General features: G+C 38.3%; 1 protein-coding gene across 1 annotated transcript in view; it reads right to left on the reverse strand.

Annotated features, from left to right (window-relative positions):
* The window catches only part of pde11a (phosphodiesterase 11a), a 70,667-nt gene that overhangs the window by 42,187 nt on the left and 4,721 nt on the right, over positions 1-23,759 (reverse strand). Inside the window, exon 3 of the mRNA XM_053627898.1 lies at positions 240-335. Within this exon, the coding sequence (XP_053483873.1) occupies positions 240-335 (96 nt within the window). The remainder of the gene's footprint in view (positions 1-239; positions 336-23,759) is intronic.

Here is a 23,759-nt window from a genome sequence, read left to right on the forward strand (position 1 = left end):
CTATATATCAATACATACATACACACATTGTCAGCAGTGGGCCTATACTGGGATTTATAATGAGATGTGAGATTCAGACCATTGTATCCCCCCAACTATTCTTTGGACTTCACAGCTGAGTACTACATGGGTTAACACTGCTCTTTTCCTCTTTAACTGAAAGTAGGTGGCTCTGTAGTAAATGCTCTGTTTGGCAGCAAAGCACCAGACAGTTCCATTAACAACTGTAGCTCTCTTACCCTGCTCCTATCATACTCCTTTCTGGACGCAGCAAAGAGCTGAGCATTGGAGATAGCGATTCCACAGAAGGGCAGGTACATCTGCAACACCTGCAAAGAGAGAAATAATCACTACAGGCCAAGCACACAACCCAAGGTCTTATTTTACCCATGAATATGCCTACTCTTTATATCATGCCTATTAATTTTATAACTATCCAATATGTATTGAATATAACTGTGTGTATTCTGAATAGCCAATCACATTTTACCGTAGAACAGCCCCTATAATGAGCTATCGATTGAACATTATGAAGCATGGCCTTTTCTACTCATTTCAATTGGAAAGGACTGAGTCATCAATACAGCAAACATTTCCCTTTCTGAATGCTTTTATTAGCACAGAGATTCAGTACATTCACTCACTCATATGAAATATTCAAAAGCTAGGTTTTAATGTTTAACATTCTTTTTTTTTTTTGGTGAGTTTGAGAGAAGAGAGAGGAGGGAGGAGTGTGGGATAGAGAGTAGGAGAAAGAGAAAGGAAGAATGAGCATAAATGGAGGTAAAAGGTTGTCATGTGCTGGCCGTGCTGACAACAACTTGCTGATATTAACCTGTCATCGTTTGACTGTTTGTTGGATTCGCACACACCCAACAATCACAGGCACAGAAGGCCTATACTTCTTCACAACAAATGACCATTCACAAGCCATGTCAATAGTAGTCAAGTTGATATACTGTACATGCACCCACCCACACACCCACACATATGTATCCATTTGTCTTTACTATTTATGTACGTGTGTGTGTGTGTGTGTGCACATGCTGCTGTGTGCATGTATGAGAAGAGGCTTACAGTTCTGAAAACAACATCAAAACCACGATTAAACCACCTCATCTGAGGTGCAGAGGACACTGTTCCAGTCCTTCAACATCATCCTGCATTCTCGCTCTTTCCCTGACATCTGAACTTCCATTCGAAAGCCTAGCTGCTACCACAATAACTGCTATGTCCATATTTGGTATAAGCTAATCTGCTGAATACTCAGTCATAGCATGTTATGTTTACATTTATACCATTTTTATATTATACTGTTATTCCTTGTCACCTATCTAACCGTGAAAAAGTGCTATATAAGTGCAGACCATAAGTGCAGACCTATCTTCTGCACTACCTGTTATATCAGACAGTTCCTAACTAGAACTGTGTACTGTTCAGCGTTACACTGTCACTTACTCTGCCTATTGTCCTGTTTTAGTAGTATTGTACTGTCCTGTGTTGTTTACACACGTCTGCATGTGCACTTTATGTAAATATGTATGGATCTTATTTAGTTCTGTGTCGTCTCATGTGGTTAGTGTGTCGTTTATGTAGCACCATGGTCCTGGAGGAACGTTGTTTCGTTTCACTGTGTACTGCTCCAGCTGTATATGGTTGAAATGACAATAAAAGCCACTTGAACTTGAACTCTCAGAGACATTTATGTAAACCGAGGTCTAAAGGTAGTATAGAACAATAGTTTATTTCCGCACTATAAGGCAGGATATGCATAACGTCTTACACGTGTTTAAGTATAAAATAAAGAAATGAGTCTTTGTCAAATTCAGTTCTGTGCATCATGGAGGAGAGCACCGTAGGGCATCTAAAGCTATACAATAAGGTCTGAAAATAAATCTGTCCCTTTTATTTCAGCTAACAATAATGTACGCTTTGTGAAGACTTTATCTGTTCAGCTACTCTCCTCTCTTATTACCTTTCCATTCAAACAGTTGTTCTTTTATTGGAGTATCACAGAGCTACTCCACTTCAATTTAACAGCTCAGAGCTTTATTTTACTCCATGTTTACTGCTGACAACTGTCACGATCTCCCCGTCTGGCAGTGCGTTCGGAGAGATGAGAGGGCACGCGCATGCACGAGCTATGTGCACAAGTGCTCAGTGAGCGCATGCTCTTCGGATTTTGACAACTGGGACATTGTTTACTGTGGACACGTGCATCTGTTATGTTTCTGTTCTGTCTCCCCCCTGTTCTGTCATTGGCTGTTGTTCGAGCATGTAACTAGATTGGTGTCAGCCGTCAGCAATTAACGTTCATTATGTTTGCTTATATACCGCGCGCCTCCCAGTACACAGCGTGGAGTATTAGATAGATTCATTAGATATAGTTAGATGCGTTGTCCATGTTATGTTCCTTGTTAGATTTAGTTAGGTTAAACTTTAGATTAGTCCATTTAGTCCACGCTGGTTTTCCCGCTCCCAGTTCTTTGTACAAGTTTATGTTTCTTGTTTTGTTTCTTGACCCTGTTTTCTGTGACCGCGACCTTGATTCCTGTTTTGCCCCATTTATGCCTGTTTGCCGATCGCCTGACCCTTTGCCTGTCTTGACTACGTTTTGGATTACGATTTGGATTTATCTGCCTTTGTCTCCCTTAAATAAAACTGTTAACTGCACTTGCATCCGTCCTAATCTCCCTTACGTCTCGCAACGTGACAACAACTTCTTACAGATGCATGGGTCAGTACTAATATTATATAAATGAAATATAACGAATATATCCATCCATCCATCTTCTACCGCTTACTCCTTCTTCAGGGTCACGGGGAACCTGGAACCTATCCCAGGAAGCATCGGGCACAAGGCAGGGTACACCCTGGACAGGGTGCCAGTCCATCGCAGGGAACAATCACATACACACTCACACACCCGTTCATACACTACGGACACTACGGACACTTTAGACATGCCAATCAGCCTACCATGCATGTCTTTGGACTGGGGGAGGAAACCGGAGTACCCGGAGGAAACCCCCACAGCACGGGGAGAACATGCAAACTCCGCACACACATGGCCCCGGCGGGACTTGAACCCCGGACCCTGGAGGTGTGAGGCGAACGTGCTAACCAATAATATATATAAATATACATATAAATATATATAAAAATATATATAAATATAAATATAATGAATATATTTATAGGTGAAATGTCTTAGGTAGTGAATAGAACCACGTCATTTCAAGCAGGTTCATTAAGATGCGTTTCCACAATAGGAGCGTTTTCAGGTACTGAAATGTTTTCCACTGAAGCAACTGGTGACGATTTTAGTTCCAGGAAACATTTCTTTTAGCTCCATAGTAGGAACCGTTTTTTTTTTTGCAAGAGGCATTATTGCAGGTAGAGCATGTGTATTAAATGCCATGATGGGCCACAATTAGCCACTGACACAAACTTGTGTTTTACTTGCCATTTCTTTAAAAATACTTTGTTTAGCTGAGAGCAAGCCAAAAAAACGCAACAGTTAAAAGTAGAGATGCACAGATACTAAATTTCTCAGCCGATACCGATAACTGATTATTCAGAGTGATATCGGCTGATACCGATAACCGATACTGATAGTTTGGCTTTTATACCTTCTTTTAAATTAATAATAATTAATTCCACAATTCTGAAGGAAAAACTTTATTCTCTCCATTTCAACAAGTTGTTTCACAGTAACTGCTCTCATAAACAGAGAACACATTACTCACATTAACATGAACACATGAACTAAATTCTGAAGATTCAACTAAGATTTTTTAACTTATTGAATGTTATTAATTCATATTAACATTGACTGAATTCTAAAAAAAAAAAACCTCCTGTTAGTTTCACATTCACTCACCACAAACAAAAGCATTTCTCCTTCATCACTGAACATCAAACTGGTAATATATAATATAAACTTTTTTATATATTAACATTAACTGGATATGAAATATACTACTCTACGAATATATTGTTCTGTGCAATATATACTTTTTTGTGAACTCATCTTCATTTAAATCTTTCAACAGTGTACTGGCACTTTAATTCAGCGCGTGCAGCTCGGGAAAAAAAATTAGACTTGACGCCGAAACTCCCGCTTCACTACTGCTCACTTCCGGTGTAAAATGTTAGCAGTGCAGAGCTTACAGAGCTTATTAACTGCAGTTTTGTTGTCATTAAGAGACATCTTCTTTACACACAGCACTAAATCGATGTGTTTTCCCGCCCTTTTTTGATTGACAGGATATAATCGGCCCTGATCATCGGATGTTTTTAAACTATTGGTCGATGGCCGATAGCGTGAAAAATAGCCTTTATACATCAGTGCATCTCTTGTTAAAAGTCATGTGGAAAAAAAGCGCAAAAACATAAAAATTGAGGACAATACAACTTCAGTTTCTACTTCTCCCATGTTAGCCATGCAGCTTTTTGCTACAGTGTCATAAAGATGTGCATTTACTTCTGTTTTATTAGTTGGTCAGATCCTTTACTGAGGTGGAAAAGCAAAGAAAGTAACTCATTCACAGATTGTATTTCTCCTTCTGGACATTATTAGAACTCTTTAAGATCTACTTGTAATTATTATTTTTTTTTCAAAGGAAACAGCTCTGTTGTGTTGTAGCAAACCACTGTATTAACTCAACACCTACAACACACACACACACACACTGAGGGAGACAGGCATTCTCTGCTGAGTGCCTTCACAAGCCTCTTGACATGCACAGGTAATGTGGGAATCTCTAGGCACCTCATGATTTGATTCAGTTTTGATTTTTAGACCAACATGCAATTATGAAACAAATTTCTCTGTGTCTTGAAGCATTGCTATTCTAGATTTCTATAATCTAAATTATTTTTGCTGTCCCATCCCTATTCCCAAGTGTGACCACATGCTGCTTTTATATGGGAATTACATCGTGTTCATCCATTATTCTTAATATTTAATTTTTACCAGAACATTTGGTTCAGTTGACAATTTTTACGTTTTTAAAACGTATGCCTATGCCTGTGTAAAAGTTTGATTATGACATGTTGTCAGGATGATTCTGGAGAGAATCTCGAGTTTACTACTCTGCTGAACCAGAGGGAGCCAGGTATAAATCCTTCTGTCTGCATATGCAGGGATTTGAAGAAAAGTCTGACTTGGTTTAATTGGATTATGTCGGCTCACCCATTAGCTTGGGCTGCGTCGCAGGTGGGTCTGTATGCCAGGGGAAAGCTGTATTGACATGGGACTAAAGGATGGGTTAATAAAGTACTGAAGTGACCCTGGCTGAGGGGAGCATTATCGACAGATTCCCTCAGCGATGCTTTGTTATCATTTCAACCATGCACCTAATGAAATATGAGAGCACTACTCCATCATGCTTCAGTTTGAACAGGCACATGATTATCATCAAAATGCACATCTGGAGTGAGAAGTCTATTGCTGACAATGAGATGCTTACAAGAAAAGGCTGATTGTTAATTCCATGCTCATGTCACCATGAGACTTATTTTTAGAGACTCCTGTGATGCTTATGCACACCAATAATAGTTATATTTCTTTAATAAGCATTCTGAGCATTCAATCCATGTACTCCAATGCCTGTTCTTACTAATTCCTTTCATTAGCAAGTCCCTATAGACAGCATACTTTAGTCTACACTTAATCAGTGTCCAGTGAACAAGCAGTAGACCATCTCAGTCTCATTAACTGTGTCTGTGGCTCTATGCCATATTCACCCAAAATGTCCAGGGCCACCCAAACTGAGTCAGGAAAAGACAATAATCTGTAAAAGGAAGGACAATATCATTTTAAACATAGTAGCACAAAAGACGTGGACTGACTTCAATTTCCAATTATCCAAGCTAGATTTTACTACACTAAAAATTGCCATAATTTTAAAATTGCATTTTAAATTACATTCTTTTACGGTTAAGCACTATGCACTGTGTGGGGGAATGCAGTATTGAACATTTTATAGTAAATTACTACAAAATGCAATGCATCCCAGGATGTTTTGTTGCAACAACAAACTGCTACAGCAAAAAAAAAACTGTAATCACTTCACTGTCTTTACTAGCATTTTAAAAGAACACGTGACTGTCTTTTGAGACGCAATTTTATTAAAGGTTTGCATAACAGGATTGCTGGCACAATCAGAGCACTGCCACACTGTATATATCACACCACAAACAACAAATGAAATAAGACTGTGTGCTACCTTAAATGATTTTATGGTGCTTTATTTCCAGTATTTCAAAACTTGGATAAACTAAACACTGGTGAGAGAAGCAGATATTACAAGTAAGCACTTTAGTCTGGAACCTAGTCATACCACAGTAAGATTGATGATGCCATCATTAAGTTTTTGTGTGTGAGAAACAATGCAGGACATCTCTATCTTTAATGTTTATATTCAGAATAAGAGAAGCCCACACGCTTCTTTGGCCCTGATGAACAGCTGTGTTATTAAGCAGGATATAAAACACAAGGCGAGCTGCAGCTGCAGATGATAGCACTTCTAGCTTCCTCAAGTAGGAAATTTTATCAGTCAGAAAGTCTAACAAATAAGACCCCATGCATGAGATGTAGATGGTGTCCCAGGAGACTTTTATTTATTAATTTATTTACCAACCGTTATAATGGAGTTAACATATGCTAGGGTGGGGGTGGGGTCACCTTACAATGTGGTCACTGGACAAATGTATTTCAATGGATTAGACCTCAGGTCTCCCAGTACTGAATAAATATATCAAGCAATATAATCTTGTTGTACATACAACATATGTAAAATTTTGGTCTTGAAACTTTATTAGCAAGTCTCGCTATCAGCTTAATCCTTGTGGGGGTTGGAGTGGATCCGGAATTTATTCCTGGAATACTGGACAGGAGGAAGGAATACACACTGGATAGGATGCCAGGCCACTACAGGGCATCACACACACTCTCACACCTAGGGGAAATTCATTCATTCATTCATTCATTCATTTTCCTTCCACTTTTCCTGGCTGCAGTGGCAACAGTCTGGGACGGTCAGCCAAGACTTCTCTCTCCCTGGTCACAGATTCCAGCTCCTACTGGGGATCCCTAGATGTTCCCAATCCAATTGTGAGATATAATCTCTCAACACATCTCAATGGTAAGACTAATAATCTCTCAGCACATCCCACCGGACAGAGACCACGGAACAGTTCCTGAGTCCAGCAGGATATACCGGATACAGTTCTAGGAGGAGCTGACCAGGGGCATATGGTCAGCTGACTTCTAACGATTTGGAAGAGCAATGGTTCTACTCCAAGGCTCTCCTTGATTGCAAAGCTCCCTACCATGGGAAGCAAGCCCAGTATCCCTGCTAAGGAACCTAATCTCTGAGGCTGTACTTCTGTCGATTTCAGAGGCAGAAAATATCACCTGAAAATAACAGGAATGTTACCTCTAATCCCCCACACCTCTCTAAAACGTGGCTGCATCTTAATATCCTGTCCATGAAAACCACAAACGGGAGTGGAGATATGTGACACACCCTTGAGTCCGACATCCACGTTAAATGCTTTAGACTTAACATTATGAATGTGGACACAACTCTCACTGCACTCATACTCAGACCTGAGTACGGCGGCTATGGCTCAGGTGGTAGAGCAAGTTGTCCACTAATCTTAGGGTTGGCTGTTTGATTCCCGGTCCACGTCTCCACATGCTGAAGTCTCCTTGGGCAAGTCAATGAACCCCAAGTAGCTCCCGATGGTAAGCTAGCGCCTTGCATGGCAGCTCTGCAGCCAGTGGTGTGTGAATGTGTATGTGAATGGGTGAATGAGAAACAGTGGAAAGCGCTTTGAAGAACTGCTAAGGTTAAAAAGCGCTATAAGTGCAGACCCTTTACTGTTTCCTTGCAGAGTTTGTGCATGGTCTCGGCGCCCCCTCCTGAAGTGCAAAACAGTTTGCCAGAACACCTTTGACGCCACCCAAACGTCTTTACCCATGGCCTCTCCAAACTCCTCCCATGCCTTAGAGTTCGGTTCTTCAAATGCTTTTGCTTCAGTCTTTTTGATTCTATTGTATAGATCCAGTCTGTCTAAGACTGTCCATCCAGGAGTGGGTCCCATTAACCCTAATCCAGGCTTTTCTACTACACAGTGCAGCATGGCACAGCTTGGAAAATTGCCCATAATCTTCCATGTCATTGCTATTTCCACAGCCAAGCAAGCCATGTCATACTTTATTACCTTTGCTGAATTTGACTACTGATCTTGCCCAGGTACCATTAGAGCCAAGTTGAGGCATACAGGTGGTGTCAAAAAAATGGTGCAGACCACTAATTTATCAAATCCAGGCACACACTGATGTCTCTGGCTGGAATTACTTCTCTACCAGCACAAAAATCTTCAGTAGTAGACTAGTGTAGTTTGTTTCTCTTTTCAAAACTCATTTTCCTGTCAAGAGGCCAGCAATTTAAATAATTTAAGAAATTTTAAAGAGCAATTTCGTGTTTCAAATACATTTTTATTTGTATAATTGTCTATAATTGGCCACTATAATTGTCTATAATGTCTTTGTATGCTATAGCATTATAAGGGGACCAACTTTTGGAATAGGACATTCAACAAGCACATTTGGGTATGATGGTCAGGTGTCCACACACTTTTGGCCATATAGTATACATTTCTTCCCATGATCCAAGTAAAATTCGGCATCTTCTAGTTAAGGAAAATCCCCAATAGCTTCTTACTCACTTTGTTTGCCCTCTATGTAATATATATCATATGAAATGCCCTGCGTAGTGCCCTTATGAGTGGTATAGAAAGACATTTGAAATTCAGCCCCAGAAAACACACGACTGCTTGTGTGTATATGGAAGAGTGGGCAGACACTAAGTGAAACTTTGCTCTTCTTTATTTTCACAAATCCACTGTGTTTCATGCTTATTTTCACTCTATGAGAGAGAAATGTGGCAGCTCCAGACCCATTTTAACATCAAATGACTCATTTCAAAATTGTTTATTAGAATTTTGAGTAGTATTTTGCTATTCATGCCTATGAGTGACATGCACACACAGCCAGAATAATCCTTCTTTTCACTTTTGTTCTTTCCCCTCAGAGCTGTTCACCAAGAATGGCTCTACTGGTAGCATCAAGTAACTTCCACTAACATAGCCCTTAGGTTCAGTGAAGGACACAAGCCCCTTCACCATGACACGGTCTCAATCCACAAAGGGGCAGTTTAGAGAGGCCAGTCCATATATGTGTGAAGTTGGAGGAAACCCTCTGGGTCTGTTAATTATATATCTATATCTGAAGATTTTACATTAATATCTATGAATTTTGCATAATAATTAAATATCTGTTACTGTTGGATGGAGTCCAATCCAGGTTTAAACATGGTTACTGAATGAATGAATGAATGAATGAATGAATGAATGAAATTTAACAAAAGAAAATTAACAAATGGGAAAAGAAACACTTTTCTCTTGCATTCTCATATTCATAAGACTGTTTAGCAACACTGAAGAATTTAGATTGGATTAAAAATACAGTATCTAAGATGCATATTTCTTACCGTAACTGACGTCTTACAGCATCAAAGAACAATAACCTATACGCCTACTAATAGAAGAACAGTGAGAATAGATAGACCTAGAGAAATATGCACCTTAGTTTATTAATAAAAATGTCTGAGCCATCCATTGTAGGGGGTATCTACAGTAGTTTGAGTGATTCCTTCTCTACATACTGACACAGCTGAATGTTTTCTAATGATTGCTGACACAAGTGCACACAAGTGCGTGTGTGTGTGTGTGTGTGTGTGTGTATATATATATATATATATATATATATATATATATATATATATATATATATATATACACACACACAAGTGCGTATATATATATATATATATATATATATATATATATATATATATATACACACACATACACACACACACACAAATATACATACGCAGTTTCGTCATTAATTCAGTGGTGAGCAGTGCAAGCATTAATGTGATGCTAATGCACACTGAAAAGCACATAAAAAAACCACATCGGAGCAGTGCATCAGCAGTGTCACTAAGCTCTGCCTGAGAGATGTTGTGGGACTGAGCTCAATACACATGCATATACTTTTAAATACAGGCTAAGACACTGATTTGCTGCCTGGCCTGGATTATACCATTCTGTGGAGAAACCACAGCTTGTCATTCATAATCGTCCTGCTCCAGTGCATTCGCAGAAAAAAAGGATAATCTTATCTTTTAAAATATTGTGCATGTTGCCCAGCCCAGTGAGAGCAAGTACTTATATACAGTGGTGCTCGAAGGTTTGTGAACCCTTTAGAATTTTCTATATTGCTTTCAATATCTGGTGTGACTCCCTTGTGCAGCTTGTAGGAATTTTTGGCCATTCCTCAGTACAGAACAGCTTCAACTCTGGGAAGTTGGTGAGTTTCCTCAATGAACTGATTGCTTCAGGTCCTTCCACAACATTTCTATAGAATTATGGTCAGGACTTTGACTTGGCCATTGCAAAACATTAACTTTATTCTTATTTAACCATTCTTTGGTAGAATGACTTGTGTGCTTAGGATCCTTGTTTTGCTGTATGACCCACTTTCTCTTGAGATTCAGTTCAAGGACAGATGTCCTGACATTTTCCTGCAGAATTAGCTGGTGTAATTCAGAATTCATTGTTCCATCAATGCTGGCAAGTCGTCCCGGCCCAAACCATGATACTACCACCAGCATGTTTCACAGATGGGATAACGTTCTTATGCTAGAATACAGTGTTTTCCTTTCTCTAAACATAGCCCTTCTCATTGAAACCAAAAATTTTATTTTGGTCTTATTCGTCCACAAAACATTTTTCCAATAGCATTCTGGCTTGTCCACGTGATCTTTAGCAAACTTCAAATGGGCAGCAATGTGCTTTTTGGAGAGCAGTTTCTTTCTCCTTGCAACCCTGCCATGCACACCATTGTTGTTCAGTGTTCTCCTGATGGTGGACTCATTAAAATTAGCCAATGTGAGAGGCCTTTAGTTGTTTAGAAGTAACCCTGGCTCCTTTGTGACCTTGCAGACTATTACACGTCTTGGTCTTGGAGTAATCTTTGTTGGTCCCCACTCCTGGGGAGGGTAACAATGGTCTTGAATTTCTTTCATTTGTACACAATCTGTCTGACTGTGGATTGGTGGACTCCAAACTCTTTAGAGATGGTTTTGTAACCTTTTCCAGCCTCAACAACTCTTTTTTTGAAGTCCTCAGTAATCTCCTTTGTTCACGCCATGATACATTTCCACAAACATGTGTTGTGAAGATCAGACTGTGATAGATCTGTTCTTTAAATAAAACAGGGCGCTCACTCACTCCTGATTGTCATCTCATTGATTGAAAACTCCTGACTCTAATTTCACCTTCAAATTAAACTGCTAATCCTAGTTCACATACTTTTGCCAATGACAGATATGTAATATTGGATCATTTTCCTCAATAAATAAATGGCCAAGTATAATATTTTTGTCTAATTTGGGTTATCTTTATCTACTTGTAGGACTTGTGTGAAAATCTAACAACGTTTTAGGACATATCTACGCAGATATATAGAAAATTCTAAAGGGTTCACAACCTTTTGAGCACCACTGTATATGTGTCTGTGTTTCCATGATGGTGATACTGACTTTGTTGATTAATTGACTTATTAGGTCATTAATCATTAGCGTGTTTATGACAGGGCGTTCGATGCCAGACCCCACAAACACATGCACAGTTGCAATCATGAGAATATGCACATTAGTAAACCTGTGATTGTTTTTTTTCTCAACCACATTCCTAATGCACTGGAGACATTAACCCACTATCTCGCATGTTCTAAATTCAGCTACTATTAAATTGGGTTCCTCATAAATTCTTGCTAGATAATACTGGGTATCTGATGACTAGTTAAACTGACTTTATATAGGTTTTGGTAGTTGTACTGAGAAGCTTTGCATACTGTGCTGAGAACTATCCTGTGATCCGTGTCATCAGTGAAAAAGCATTGCACCCTCTACCGTCATTCAAGAGTCCTGACCTTTGTATAAAGAAAAAAATGAAATATAAATAAATTGTCTATCCACATATGAAATTTGAGCTTTCTCTTTCTCTTTGCTGTGGAGCACTCAATAACCGTACAGATGTGTCACCTCAGGACTTTTTTACAGCCTGTCAGACAAACCAAATATTTTTATCAAAAAAAAATCATGTTCCAGCAAGGCAACAGTAAAATACAGCTGATAGGTAGAAACAATAGATATATTATACTTTATTTCGTTTGTTTAGTCAAATTAATTTTTAAACTATGATCAATTTTAGTACATATCTGTACTTTCATTTAAGTGTGTAGTCATTGGTGTGCAGTGCTTACATTTCAGGACACTAAGACTTAAATGTAATTAGTTTAAAAAAAACTAAATTACATATACCATATTTTGCCCTCTGAACAAATGGATAAAAGAATCATTGTTTGATTTGGACATCCCCTGTGCTGACTGCTCTTTGATGCCAGATCCCAACACGCCATGCTCAGCTGGCAGTTTTAGACCCTGATTCAAGTTGACTAGTGTGCTATACACTTCTGTTGAGAATGCTGGTATTGTTGCCAGTAGCTGTGGCGGTAGCGGACCCCTAGGGTTGCTGGACCTACAATCTCTTCAGAAGTGGCTGGACCCCAAACAAAATAAACAGAGACATGTCTTGATCTCCATGCACTGGGAAACAACCTCTTAATAGAGATGCAGAGTTTTTCAAACAATAGGGTTCTTCCTGGGAGTGATGCCCTATTAAAGAGAGATAGTTACTACTATCGCTTTCCTCGCTGGCTAGAAAGGAATGTGGTGCCACCGGACAGCAAGCACGCTCAGGAGAGTGGTGTCTACACCCAGAAAGGCTGTCCCAGATCTATGAGATGCTTGGCAGCATGCAGATGGGCCTTGGTAAGATGGACCTGTTGGTAAGTGCATAGATTTCTATGAACCCCAGATAACCACCAGGGCCACTGGTCCCCGCTCACTCTCAAATCAACTTTCAATTACAGTTGCTTCCTCAGACTTTGTCATTTACTCTCTATTGGCCATAGCTCACTTCCTTTGTTCACTATTAACCCTTCCCTCCACAAACCAAATCTCTTCTTTTTCTCAATCTGCACTTATGATTGTCTCCTTACTCTGGCTGTTCCTGGGAATGATCTGTCCCTCACAGCATTTCTATAAGGCAATTACAGACAAGACAGCAAGGTTTCTGAAAATGATGGGGTAGGTATGTGTGTGTGTATGTGTGTGTGTATGTGAGAGAGAGAGAGAGAGAGAGAGAGAGAGAGAGAGAAACAATGGGGGGAGGGGCGTAACAGAATAGTAACCTGATTTTATTAGGCATGACCAGTTATTTGAACTCTGCACGTGTCAGACCGTATAAATTATAGATTAGGTTATATAACTATAAACATCACATGAACATTCAAGAGCATATAGTAGATTTTCATTTCGTAGTTACCCTCTGTCTCAGACTGTCTTTCTTCCTCTCTATCTCTTGCCTCTGTAACTTAACAAGATAAATCTGTCCAGCTAAGCATCTTTGAGTTGGTTAGAAATACAGTCCTTGTCCATTCAAAGTGCCAACAGTACAATTAATATCTAATTACCTCACAGGTCTTATTGCAGCAACAACAGCATAGGCTCTCTGATTCTGCTTACCACTGCCTTAAGTGTTTATTTGATTTAATGTATTCAATAGCTAGTATTGGCCAACACAGAGCAAGACAGAGTTCTGCATGAGAGGGTTATGAATCATACTAATCGACCGTAGGGCTGAATAATTCATTTAAAAAAATTAAAAATAAATAAAATCATTGTTGCTTGTTTTATCTTCTCTGATATGTGTTATATTTACTTAAACACTTGTAGTAAATCACTGAAGAGTGATGCAATGCTTTTGGGACTTTAACCCAGCAGCACTTTCAGGAATGTAAAATCAATGCAATGCTCAATAAAATACAGGTATAAAGGTATATGCTCAATAAAATACAAAATGCATCTCAAAAAATTAGAACATCATGGAACAGTTCATTTTTTTCCTTAATTTAATTCAAAAAGTGGAACTTTCATATATTCTAGATTCATTACACATAAAGTGAAATATTTCAAGCCTTGTTTTGTTTTAATATTGATGATTACAGCTTACGACATTTCAGTATTATAAAGAATTTATAATACAGAAATGTTGACCTTCTGAAAAGTATGTTAATAATTTATAATTACTATATGATTGAATCTCTTTAAGAGATGAAAATGATTGTGCAAATAGTAGAATAAATAGGCTATGCCAGATCTTGATGGATGATTAGGAATGGTATTCAAATTAAGCAACATAAAGTACTGTGAAACGTATTTGCCCCATCCTGATTTCTTCTGTTTTTGTGAAACTCTTATACTAAATAGTTTCAGAAATTAAAACAAAATCTAAGGCAACCTGAGCAAACACAAAATACATTTTTTAAATGATAATGTTATTTATTGAAGCAAAAAAGTTGTCCAATACCAACTGGGCCTGTGTGAAAATATATTTGCCCCCGTAGTTACTAATTCCCCAAATCTATGAAACTGCATTCATAATGAGGTTCAGCTAGACCAGACACAACCATGCCTGATTACTGCAAACCCTGTTCAGTCAAATCAACACTTAAATAGAACTTTTTCAACAGCATGAAGTTGGTTAAAAGGTCTTACACAGTAACACACTATGCCAAATTTGAAAGAAGATGAGGAAGAAGGTGATTGAAATACATCGGTCTGGGAAGGGTTACAAAGCAATTTCAAAGGCTCTGGGACTCCGGCACAGTACTGAACCTTCCCAGGAGTGGCCGACCTTCCAAAATTCCTTCAAGAGCACAGCAACTACTCATCCAGGAAGTCACAAAAGACCCAAGGACAACATCAAAGGATCTACAGGCCTCTCTTGCATCAATAAAGGTCACTGTTCATGACTCCACTATCAGAAAGACACTGGGCAAAAATGGCTCCCATGGAAGTGTGGGGAGGTGAAAACCACTGCTAACCCAGAAGAACATTCAGAAGGCTTGTCTGAATTTTGCCAAACCACACCTTGATAATCCTCAAACCTTTTTGGAGAATGTTCTGTGGTCTGATGAGTTGAAGAAGACAGAGGTTTGGAAGACAGGGGTCCCGTTACATCTGGTGTAAACCAAACACCGACTTCCACAAAAAGAACTTCATACCTACGGTCAAGTGTGGTGGTGCCAGTGTGATGGTGTGAGGATGCTTTGCTGCTTCAGGGCCTGGGCAATGTTCAATAATTGAGGGAAACATGAATTTTGCCCTCTACCAGAAAATCCTAAAGAGAATGTCTGTTCTTCAGTCTGTAAATTGAAACTCAAGTGCAAATTATTATGCAGGATTATGCAGCAAGACAATGACCCAAAGCATAGGAAGTCCACCTTACTCCAAAGCAAAATTAATGTTTTGGTGTGGCATAGTCAAAGTACTGACTTAAAATGCTGGGGCAGGACCTTTAATGGGAAGTTCATGCTCAAACACCCTCAAATGTGACTGAACTAAAGCAGTTCTGCAAAGAAGAGTGGACCAAAGTTCCACCACAGCACTGTGAAATACTGATCTCCAGTTATCGGAAGCATTTGGTTACAGTTATTGCTGCTAAAGGTGGCACAAGCAGATTTTAATCTTAAGGGGGCAATTAGTTGTTCACATGGGTTATAGGTGTTGGGTCACTTTTTTTTTTACTTCAATAAAAAAACCAACTGTATTGTGTGTTTACTCGGGTTGCCTTTGTTTTATGTTGTTTTTGCTTGAAGATCTAAAACTATCTATTATGAGATATATACAAAAACAAAAGAAATCAAGATTTTTCACAACCTTTTCACAGCCTTGTACGTAAATTTACTGGAAACAAACCCTGAATTCACACTCCACCCATCTACCCTCCAGCCTACATTAAAATCTACGGTATTAGTTGAGCTAACTTCACATTGATTGACAAGCATAAAACTAGCATTTAGCATGTTACTTATCTTGTTATGGTATATTCTGTAGCATAGTGTAGCATCTCTGTCTCTGGATCACTGTCATGTTTACATTCATCAGTGCTATGTTACTCCAGCAAGCATTACACAAATTCACAATTCAATCATTAGGGAATTTTCACTGTGAGCAAGCAATCATTAGTAATACAGTATTTAGTAATTACTGCTAGCCAATCATAGTGCAAGGCAAGAGGCAAGACTTACCAGAAAACAGTGTTTTTCATCATTTCCCATATAGACACAAATCATGTACTACAGTTACGCTGCTCAAACTAAATTGGTAAGACATTATTATTGGTAAGACAAGAAAGTTATTTTCAATTAGATATTCAGTTTCTTCTTGTGAAGAATGCCCTTTTATTAAAGACCTTGAGTTAACCCAAATGAAGTCTAGACTTATTTTATATGGTGAAAGAATTATTTTTCTCTTTTCAGAACGACGAACAAATTCCTACAAGTCTACAAATCTCTTAAGAATCTAGCTCCTTCATACCTTACGGAGCTTCTATCTGTTCATAACGCCTCTATAACTCTCAGGTCATGTGATCAAGCGCTAATAACGGTTCCCAGATCTAGATTGATGCTTAGGGGTGATCGCACTTTCACTGTGGCTGGCCCTAAGCTTTGGAATAGCCTGCCTCCACATATTAGAACTGCTCCTACCTTAACTACTTTCAAATCCAGGTTAAAAACCTATTTCTTTTCCTTGGCATTTGACCAGCTGTATAAATTGTTTCAATTTGTTATATGACTGTTATAGTATTGTAAGAAATTACAGACTGCATCGCAGAAGAATCCACCCCGAAATGTGTTAGGATAAGATTGTTCCCCAAACAGGCCGAATTATCAAAGGCACAATTCACTTCAGTCTCAGCAATATGTGTATAATACCACCTAAAGTGACATTCAATCAGGTATAGCATGGGAGCGGCAGTGGGACATCAGAACCGTCCCTGAACAAATGGGTACGTGACCATACTTATCATTCAGAAAGACATGTGTCTTCACAATCCTATCATTTCACTATTTCGGGGTCACACCTGTAACAACATCAGTGCTGTGAGAACGGAAACTGATCACATCAAAGACTATCTGTAATTCACATTTAAAGTGAAATCTCATTTACATTACGTAAATGAGGTTTCATATTTCAATTTGAGTTCACTTTGACTCCGATGAACCCGAAGTGCTTCATGTACTTTGTCACTGCCGTGCTGGTATAAAGTTATTCTTCTTTGAGATCTTTGACTTCCTCATAATTATTTCTTACACTATTATATATATACTATACTTTTTATATAAATATACATATATGTATACATATATACATACATATATATATATATATATATATATATACATATATATATATATATATATATATATATATATATATATACACATACACACAGGTGCATCTCAAAAAATTTTCATATCATGGAAAAGTGAAATATTTCAAGCTTTTTTTTGTTTGAAATGTCGACCTTCTGAAAAGTATGTTAATTTTAGAGCTGCAACAACTAATCGATAAAATCGATAATAATCGATTATGAAAATCGTTGTCAACGAATCTCATTATCGATTAGTTGGTCTGCGCGCGGCACAGGGGAGATTTACTCACTATGTTACTTCTGTTCAGAAAACACGCTTCGGAGAGTAAATACTAAAGTTGTGTCCCAAATGAAGTACTATACACTTACACTATGCACTCTGCACTACTGTCTAGTGTGTGGATTTTAGAAAAGTAATATTATCTCAAATATAACACTAGCAGGTTTTTTTAACTAACCGGAAGTATAAGCCATGATGGCGCATGATGTCATACGCACGCTAGCATTAGCAAACACCCAGAGTCAGCGATAATGACTTTCTTCAGTTTACTTTCTGTCAGCGTTACCTTTTATCCCCAACATGACCTCAGTCACCATCAGACGGAGGCGAAATGGTCACGTGTCTGAGGAAGAAAGTGTGCGGCCTCCAAGTCCTCTAAGGCAGGGAGCATTTTAAACACCATGGAAATCAAACTGATGCACGAGGACAAACTTATGTTTATATCCAAAATGCTCCACTGTGTGCAAGGGGCAGGGGAAACTGGTGCAAGCTGCTTAAAATGTTTAGTTTAATTTAAGTTTATTGTCATTTTATGCTTTATTTGCATGCTTGCAGTGTAAATTCTATCGTTTATTATAACGGAAGTGATCTGTTAGTAACGAGGCTGCAATGCTGATCACGCGTGGTGCAGAAGCGCTGATACAGAGTGTAGCATGAGTAAGATCTGTAATGTCTAATTAAAACATTATGATCAAAAGTAAACACAAGAAAAATAATTCTTAAAGACAGTGAGTAACAGAAACCACAAGGTGTAGTGAAAGGGAGTTTTTATTATTAATTTAGGACTGTAGTTTAATTCAGTGCTTTTACATATATATATATATACACACACAATTTATTTTATAGTATTTATGCATAGTTTTTATGGATGCACAAAATGCACAGAATTAAACAACAGTCCTAAATTAATCATATATATTCTGGTGTGTGTGTGTGTGTGTGTGTGTGTGTGTGTGTGTGTGTGTGTGTGTGTATTGGGTTCTTTTCTGTTTTGAACAAACAGTAAAGTTTTAGTCTGAAGTTTATATTTGTAACACTCAGTTTGTGGATTTTATTTTAACAATAAACAAAAAAATGGTACTGAAAGTTTGCCCCGCCCCATCCGATTAATCGAAAAAATAATCAGCCAACTAATCGATTATGAAAATAATCGTTAGTTGCAGCCCTAGTTAATTTATGCACTGAATACTTGGTCGGGGCTCCTTTTGCATGAATTACTGCATCAATGCGGCGTGGCATGGAGGCAATCAGCCTGTGGCACTGCTGAGGTGTTCTGGAAACCCAGGTTGCTTTGATAGCGGCCTTCAGCTCGTCTGTATTGTTGGGTCTGGTGTCTCTCATAGATTCTCTATGGGGTTCAGGTCAGGCAAGTTTGCTGGCCAATCAAGCACAGTAATACCATGGTCAGCAAACCAGTTACTAGTAGTTTTGGCACTGCAGGCAGGTGCAAGTCCTGCTGGAAAAGGACTCCATCTCCATAAAGCTTGTCAGCAGATGGAAGCATGAAGTGCTCTAAAATCTCCTGGTAGACGCTGCATTAACTCTGGACTTGAGAAAACACAGTGGACCAACACCAGCAGATAACATGGCACCTCAAATCATCACTGACTGTGGAAACTTCACACTGGACTTCAAGCAACTTGGATTCTGTGTCTCTCCACTCTTCCTCCAGACTCGGGGACCTTGATTTCCAAATGAAATGCAAAATTTCTTTTATCTTCCCCATTATTGTGGTTGTGTGTACTGAACCAGACTGACAGATTAAAGGCTCAGGAAACCTTTGCAGGTGTTTTGAGTTAATTAGCTGATTAGAGCTCTTCTCAGGTCGACATTTCTGTATTATAAATTCTTTATCCTAATATTTTGAGATACTGGATTTTTGACTTCCATGAGCTGTAAGCCATAATTATCAAGATTAAAACAAAAAAAGGCTTAAAATATTTCACTGCATGTGTAATGAATCTAGAATAAATACGAAAGATCCACTTTTAATTAAATTACGGAAAAAATAATCTTTTCCACGATATTCTTTTTTTTTCTAGATGCACCTGTGTATATACATATATATATATATATATATATATATATATATATATATATATATATATATATATATATATTATTGATATTATTTGTATTTTAGCTTTTGTAATTATTATTATTGTAAAGCACTTTGGTAACCTATATTGTTTTTAATGGTGCTATATAAATCAACCTGACATTGACATTGATATTAACATTGGTAAGGAAAAACACACTGAGACAGCATGAAGAAAGAGAACAAACCAGGAACCAGACTCAAAAAGGGAACCTAGTCTCTTCTGTGTGACACTGGATAATGGGATTGTACAGTAAATCATTACAGTATACAGTTTTAGAAGAAGGTTGTTCAGCATGAGTATATTGTGAATAAAATAAGCACAGGAGAGTCTCATTATTTTGCATTAACTGCATCAGTGGCAGCAGTGGTGGCTCAGTGGCTCTGTCTTACTGATCAGCAGGGAAGGGGTTCAAAGCCCAGCACTGCCGAGCTGCCGTAGTTGAGCACTTGAGCAAGGCTCTTAACCCTATCTGCTCCAGGGCCACCATATCGTGCTCTGATCCCAAACTTCCTTGTGAAGGAATTACTGTAATGTATACGTGAAAAGGCTTCCTTTTTTCATTTTCTTAAGAATTTGATTATTCAGTTATTCATTAAAATCTAAAGCCCACCTTTCTAAACATAGATTAAACTTATTCAGTATAAAACATTCTCAGTAAAACGAAATCCTCACTAATCATTTAATATAAAATCAGAAAATCCTGAAAACCAATCCTGAGCATTTGTAATTGGCAATAAAAATCCGGGTCTTTCTACTGTGTGTTTGTGCTCTGTGGAACAGAGATCCTCTCTTTTCCCCTCACACTCTTGTCCAAGTAATATGTGTACAAACATAGCACTGTGCTCATCCAAACGCAGCGGTCTTAGGGGATTCAACACCAGTTAAATTAAAAGCTGATAAATCTCTCCACAGTATAAATATCCCTCCTGTGTTTACAAACACTTGCATCTGTGTGGGTCAGAGTTAATGAAAGACTATTTTACTTCATTTTAATAAAGAGTAGCAGGTAGACTCCCATGTTTCTGCATATCTATCATTTACTAAATAAATCATATAGAAGGCAATTAGTCGTTAACTTTCAGATATTTACATACCGCATGAACAGGCTGCCATACTACAAAGTTTAATATATGCGATAATGTCTCTGAAGCCCTGGCCTTCTTCTCTGGAGTTATACAAGCACATCATCAGGCACTAATAAACTCACACTGTTAATTTTAATGTAATTTTGGTATTTCTTTACCTTCCATTTTCAGATTTAATTCTCTGTTGATGTCAAGGCCACCTGTCTCCCATTCTCACCCAAAACACATCTCACAGCAAAAACAAAAATAAATACAAGTAAAATAAGTCAGTCATTTTGTACATGCCATAATTTAAACTGAAACTGATTAGTAGGACAGATGACTGGATATCTTTCCTTGACAACAAAGTCTGTGCAGTTTGTGCTGACCTAAGTGGCAAGTGATGCCAAAAGCATTAAAGAAACTCTTTAAAAAAAAAAAACCTCTATGTTTATACGCCTGTACCATACAACTCCTGGTTTATATTCACTTCATATCTATGGTCATGATCATTTAAAACAAATGCTGTGAATTCGAAAGATCTTTGCAGTTTTGCTAAATTCAGTGTTATGGGTACATATGTATTATGCACGTGATGACTATATAAATTTAACTGCTGAGTGTTTAACATGGGATTGGACTTTGGAAAACAGAAACTGAAATAGGAGTTAAGAGTTAAAGAATATAGCATATAGGAATAAGAATATGGAATTTTTTTATACAACGGTTAGTTATGGTCCAGTAATTTGAATGGGCAAGCGGCATTCCAAGAGTGCTGATATTTAGTATAACAGCACTTGTACATTTCACTGTCTGTAACACTCTGCTTCTCTGTGTTTGCTACATAAAAGTCCAATTCTAGCAATACAGGTACATCTAAAAAAAATTAGAATATCGTGGAAAAGTTCATTTTTTCCATAATTTAATTCAAAAAGTAGAACTTTCATATATTCTAGATTCATTACACATAAAGTGAAATATTTCCAGCCTTTTTTTTTTTATCTTGATGATGGGATCCCTGAGGAATCATGGGGGATGAAAGCACCTTCTTCCTTTCAGAAAGTTTGTCATGAAGTGAGACCCCAGAAGATGCCATCCATGGTATTGTGTCAAACTGCATTGACCACCACGTACACATTTGGTGTAGATGTAGATGGAGACTTGTCCATACAGTAGACAGTCATGGGCCAGCACCTTGTCCAGGGTCACTTGGTAGCAACAGTGGAATCCACTTGCACCTTGCCAACATGCCCCAATAGTGTGTCCCGGTAGCTGAGTTACTCTCAGTGAGGCTAACCATCAGAGGAGTTTTCATGCAAGACAGAGAGAACCATCTGAACTTGTGCTACCTTAGTGATTGATATATGTGACTGTCACACATTGCCCCAATGGACCAACACATGGCAATATCTCAGAACAGGTAAGAGGACCCTGAGGGCCATGTAGACCAACCTCAATTCCAGCTGATGAGGGAGGCTGTCTCTCTGATGGGGCACAGCAGACCCCTTTCATGATAAAGGTTTTGTGTCTCCTGTGAGCTAGAGCTCATGCTTTTCTCACTAAGACAAGGGTGCATCTGACTGTGGTGTTTGGGGTCTAGCTGCAAGCTGATACATCGAGGTGACAGGATGTCTAGCATTTTCAGTTATTCTAGTTCACACTCATTCATTTTGTGATGTTTCTGTGCTAGGGAGCTCTTGCAGTGTTCAGCTTCAGACAGAGTGCCGTAATGTGTGTCAGGAAGTTGGAGATGTCCTGAATGGCCTGCTTCATAGTGGGGGTACATAGGAGCCAGCCATCCAATAATGGCAATATCTAATGCCCATCAGAGGTAACAAGGCTGATTAAATACTCGAGAACATCCATGGAATTAGAACGACTCCAATGGGAAGAACTTTGAATTGAAGTATTTTGTCCTTGGAAGGGAACCCCCAAAACCATTTGTGCTCTGGGGCTACGGGAATGTGAAAATACACATTGTGCGAATATACTAACATGAAAAGTCCATCTGAAAACTCTGTAATTAGCCACTAAAAAATTCAAGATAGTCTGGCTATATTAACTATATTAATTATGTATTTAATGTGAAAAAAACTCTGCAAGGAGTTTTTTCACATTAAAGATATGTGAATTATTCTGTATGCTAGACAAAGACAACATTAGAAGTTTGCAATATCTTGCTGGAATGTTGCTTACAAAAGCACTGCTGTGAGTGCAGACATTTGATCCAGCTGCACATCTAGCTAATTCAACGTTCCAGATTGAGTTTCTTTAGACAGGCTTTGGAAAGGGGATTGAAGGGAAAGTTAAATTCAAACTGTAGAAGTTAGCAGATTGCTTTACTGCATCCTGGAGCTTGGGGTGGGGATACACATGGGGAGGAGTAACGTGTATATCCACTATTTTGATTGGTGGATTTGATTGGTGGAGGAGTAATGTGTATATCCGCTATTTTGATTGGTGGATTGGTGGATTTGATTGGTGGAGGAGTAACGTGTATATCCGCTATTTTGATTGGTGGATTCCTCAAAAGAATTTTTATTGGATATAGCAATAACATCTAGTATACATATAGATAACATCTAGTAATATGAAATAACAAAGTGATCATGGATTCAACACATGGTTATAAGGAACCTCATTTTTCATATTCTATAACAAAATATTGTGTTTATCATTTCCTAGAACAAAATACATTAAGAACTATATTAGAGCTGCAACAACTAATCGATAAAATCGATAATAATCTATAATGAAAATCGTTGTCAACTAATCTAATTATCGATTAGTTGGTCTGCGCACAGTACATTTACTCATTACGTTACTTCTGTTCCGAAAACACATATTGGAGAGTAAATACTAAAGTTGTGTCCCAAATGACCTACT

Source organism: Ictalurus furcatus, chromosome 6 (genome assembly GCF_023375685.1).
Source record: "Ictalurus furcatus strain D&B chromosome 6, Billie_1.0, whole genome shotgun sequence".
Classification (NCBI taxonomy): domain Eukaryota; kingdom Metazoa; phylum Chordata; class Actinopteri; order Siluriformes; family Ictaluridae; genus Ictalurus; species Ictalurus furcatus.